This window comes from Penaeus monodon, chromosome 16, assembly GCF_015228065.2.
Source record: "Penaeus monodon isolate SGIC_2016 chromosome 16, NSTDA_Pmon_1, whole genome shotgun sequence".
NCBI lineage: Eukaryota > Metazoa > Arthropoda > Malacostraca > Decapoda > Penaeidae > Penaeus > Penaeus monodon.
The window spans coordinates 30,233,614-30,238,613 of record NC_051401.1 but is presented as its reverse complement, the minus strand read 5'-3'; the positions used below and the strand labels follow the sequence as shown (position 1 = coordinate 30,238,613).

At 42.2% G+C, this 5,000-nt stretch overlaps 1 protein-coding gene across 1 annotated transcript; it reads left to right on the top strand.

Annotated features, from left to right (window-relative positions):
* Positions 1-1,491: 1,491 nt before the first annotated feature.
* Positions 1,492-2,722, top strand: LOC119583138 (cuticle protein 19-like). Its single transcript, XM_037931645.1, has 2 exons — positions 1,492-1,529; positions 2,093-2,722. The coding sequence occupies exons 1-2, from the start codon at positions 1,518-1,520 to the stop codon at positions 2,438-2,440; spliced, it is 360 nt and encodes a 119-aa protein (XP_037787573.1). The 5' UTR covers positions 1,492-1,517; the 3' UTR covers positions 2,441-2,722.
* Positions 2,723-5,000: the final 2,278 nt, after the last annotated feature.

Genomic DNA, 5,000 nt, shown 5'->3' with positions numbered 1-5,000 from the left:
GATATCACAACACAATTGCGGCCGTGATGGAATTTAGCAACTGAAAACTTCTCACATTCTAGACTCAATGCGATTTTGGGCGAATCGAACATTACACTTAAGTGTAAACGAGCTTTCCCACGCTTTTCATGATAGTCCTACTACAAGTAAGTTTCATGTAAGAAATTGCGCCTTACCCTGTGGCATCAGCTGCAACAGAATATTATATTTTCACTGTAGTATGCCGTAATGTTTTCATTTTAGAAATATACATTGACTATCACTCGTCACTTCTAAGTGCTTTTTCATTCTGATCGCCCAAAATGAACCACAAAAAAGCATGTTATTGTCAGAGCCACCAAGAGCTCATAAACAGAAAATGACTATGCTTTGATAACTATAGAGATCTTCCCAGATTACACGACTTCAGAATGACGGCCCTTGCCGTAGGGCAAGGACACAGAGCAAGACACACACCACCGTCCTGGATGTGTGGCAGTCTGCTTCAGTTGCATTTTGATATTCGTCTGTCTTCCTGTTGCAGGGCGTAGGGTCAAAGAGCATAAACAACAGAAGACTCTCCTGGAACCAGCGTTCTAGAGTATTTTCTATGGAACACCTGTTTCACTGACCTGCAGAGAAGACCGTGGCAATGCAGGATCTACATCGCAACTTCAGATCGTCTCCGGTGAGCGATCTTCACACCAGAGAAGACAAGCGATGTTCAGAGGTGAGGCTGAAATGAGAATGGAATCTAACAGCACTTGACCTCCACGACACATCAAAAGGCAACTTTTAGGAGACCTATTCCCTTGAGACGACCAGGGGAATCACAGCCCTCCCATTCCCCTGTCAGACTCGGCGCGCATTTCGGATCCGCAAGATTGCATTCCCTGCCCTGTGCCTCAGCAATCTAATCTCAGTTCTTCATGACCTCCTGCCTTATTTTCCGCATCGCGGGCGGGGCAAGCCAGGCCTGTTGCGCGCTTGCAGGTTCTGCATCTGGAAAACTGAAAGTTGAAGTTCGAGAAGTTTCATCTATTCAAAGCCATGGATATACATACACGCAACGGATATGCATACTTTCCCAAAATCTTGATTTGAATAACCAAGTGAAGTCGAAGATTTTTTAACAACGCTAGTCGTATTTCTCGTTTGTTTGAGCATTGATAGCACAATAAAATGGACAGAGACTGAAATAAAAAGGCAAGAAAAACGATATTGAACCACGTGTATTCACGTGTATTCACGTGTAATCCACATATAGCACCACCACCATGGATCTTTCCCTGTATCAAGATGTGAGCATTACCCTAGAAGCGATTAAGTCAGTTTTAAAATCAGTCTGGCTTAACTTCCGTAACAGCTATTACACTAGAGACAATAACAGTATTCCTAACACTATCGGCCACTTAATGGTTTCACCTTCGGCACTCCAGCAGCGCAGCGAGGGGTGACGCAACGACCAGACTCGAGGCGTATATAAGGCGGCGTTCCCTGCCCTCAGCACCACTCTTCGACGCTCCCTCCCATAAACCATGTCTGCCAAGGTAGGCTGGCTAAGTTCGTGGCCGAAGGAGCACTTGTGTTTTATAGGCTCAAAACTCAAATCAAAGCTCAGTGACGATTGGCATTCGAACGGTAGCGAAAAGATTACCGCAAACATATATTACCAATATATGTTTCAGGCTAAATAATCTCGATCAACAATTACACCTGAACTGTGCTTAGATGTGGAATCCATGAGAAAGCAGTTCATTTTTGTTCTGTGAATACATCAAAATCGATAGCCCAGCGAGTGATTGTTTGTTCACCGTTACTATTCTTTATAATTTAGCTATATCAGTTCTCCGTTCTCTATTACCTTTCTTTCTTCTCCTGTTATTCATTCACCTTTATATACACACACTCTCTCTTTCCTGTCACTTTCTCTTCTCTCTCTCTTCTCTTCTGTCACTTTCTTTCTCGCATTATCTATCTATTCTATCTACCTCCTCCTCCCACTCCCTTTCTTCCTTTCCTCTCCCTCTCTCTCTTCCTCCTCCCCGCCTCTCTCTCCTCAAGGCAGACGCAGCCGCCCGATCCTGTGTTCATTCACACTTCCGTTTTGCAGCTCTTCGTCCTGTTCGCCCTCGTGGCTGTGGCCTGCGCCGCCCCCCGCCCCGATGCCCCTCCTTCCTACGGCCCCCCCGCCTACAAGGAGCCTGGCATGCCCTTCGACTTCGCCTACGCCGTCAAGGACGACTACACCGGCAACGACTTCGCCCACGACGAGACCAGCGACGGCAAGGTCACCTCGGGATCCTACCGCGTCCTCCTCCCCGACGGTCGCACCCAGATCGTCACCTTCACCGCCGACCACCACAGCGGATACGTCGCTAACGTCGCCTACGAGGGCGAGGCCTCCTACCCTGCACCCAAGCCTGCCGCCTACGCCCCTCCCCCTCCCGCCTACGCCTAAACCCCAAGCCTTCCTCCTTCGCCTGTGATACCAACAAACACCTGCCGTTCGCCTTCCCCTTTTCCAAGCCTCTCCACCTCACTCCAAGCCCCTTGACTCCTTCGCCACAACTTCCATCGTTCTGTCGACCTGTCGTTCCTCAGGCTCGTTCCCGCTCCTTTCGGAGCCGCCGCCGCGGCTGCGCTTCAGCGCCTGCTTCCTTTCCCTACCGAGATTCAAAAGCAATTTTATTTATTGTAAATTATGCCTTTCGCTCTTTAAGATAAAAGCTGACATGTCCTATATCCACTTTCCTTTCCTGGCCATCTTGTTTGGTTGTATTATGTAATGCTCAGAAAAATAGGGTTATGTGTGTGTGCGTCTGTATATATGTATATTTATACATAAATGTGTATATATATGTATATATATATATATATATGTGTGTGTGTGTGTGTGTGTGTGTGTGTGTGTGTGTGTGTGTGTGTGTGTGTGTGTGTGTGTGTGTGTGTGTGTTTCCGTATATATATATATATATATATATATATATATATATATATATATATATATATATATATATATATATATATATACGCAAACACACATACACATGTGTATATTTGTATATACACACGTGAGTGTTTGTGTGTCTGCATACATATAGATAGATAGGTAGATAGATAGATAGATGGATGGATAGATATACATATATACATTTGCTCTCTCTCACACGCACACACACACAATTTGGGTTATAAAATGAACGAATTAGTGAAAACTTGAAAAAGATAGTGAGGCTTTGTGAGCCGGGAAGTGAGAGCAAAGGAGAGGGAGGCGAGAAGTGACCACGAATATTGCATGGTAAGTGTTTTCGTGCATAAAGACAACTGCCGTGAGTACAGCTCTATTCAGAGAGAAAACACTGAAGAGTCTGACATGAAAATCAAAGAACAGAAGGAAAAGGTAGAAGTATTGGCAACAATAGTCAAATCGAGGCAAAGAATCTGCAAGAAAAAGTTGATGTCAAGCAGCCAGTCTTAAATAATGGAAGAGGCAAAGAAGAGGACAGCTACATATGTCGGTGTATCTAAAGTAAGGGAAACTGTAAATGAAATGGGAAAAACGGTTAGAAAAAGACATCAAGATCACAAAGGAAGAAATGCGGAGAAATGCAGAGACGGTAAAGTAAAATGAATTTAAGTCACACCTTGGGCAATACGCAAGGGATATTGCAAATTTGGCTGATGTAAGCAAGGTCCTTTTGGGACATGAAGAAAAAGTTTTTGAAGATGGAATCGAGCGATACAACGAAGACAAGAAATTGATTTTCAATATTCTCAAGGCCATACATCCCGAATTCTCGGAGCAGAATATCATAGCCCACAGGAGGTTGGGATTATTCGAAAAGAGAAAGAAACGCCCTTTAAAGGTGACATTCATGAATCAACAAATGGTAAATGATGTAATAAAGAAAACTAAAGTCTTGGCCGCACACGAAAAATATAAGAAAATCTGGATAAGAGAAAATATAACCAAAGATGAAAGAGAAATACTGCAGAAAAAAATAGAAGAGGTAGAAAACAAAAACGAACAAAGGACTGAAAAAAAACTTGTTCATTTGGAGGGTGAGAGGAGTCAAAGTGTGGAGACAGACAATCATTGGCAGCCAAAAGGAATACAGAAAGATTATATAGAAATAGTTAATACAAATATAGATGGTTTATGTTCGAAGGTACTAGAACTAGATGCAATTATTGACAGTATTAAACCAGAGGTAATATGTATCACTAAATCCAAACTGAATCCCTCCGTAGACGATGTGACATTAGGAAAATAGAAATGGAGGAGGAGGGGGGGAGGAGTAATATTAACAAGGAAAGGGATTATTATAAAGGAGATAAAGATTCAGCAAGATCCCTTAGTAGAACTAAAAGCAGTTGAGGTAGAAACAAACGGACTAAATATAACAATAACCAGTGTACATACCACCTCATACATCAGTGTGGTCACAAGAAAATTACCAAAAACTAATTCAAGAAACGTTAAAGTGACTGGAAAAAGTGCTACAACTTCCGGAAACTAATACAAAAGAAATTTTAGGAACAGGTCATTTTAATAGCAAAATTGACTGGGGAAATTTCCATCCCCGAGCTCAGCCAGATTCCAAAATTACGAGAAGTCATAAATTAATTTTGTCTCTTCCAGAATGTAACAGATCATACCAGGGTATGAGGGCTGGATAGACCGTGTATGCTTTTCCTATATTTACAAAGGAAAAAAAAAGTGATCGTGTAGTAATTAAGCTGAAATACTGTCTACTACAGGAAAAACATCGTAAGTAAGGAAAGAAAAGGAAAGTACATTTACAAGAGAGGTAATGATAAGATTTCTTTGATGGCATTAACTGGGAAGTCCTCCTGAACGAAGAGAACATTAATATACAATATTCTAAATCCTGCGATGTCTATAAACAAGGAGTAGAACAAAAATTGTATCAAGATTTAAAACTGAAGCAAGAAATGGCCAAAAGTTGTTCAATGATAAGTGCAAGAAAATGAGAGAAAACAAACATTGGAGAAGG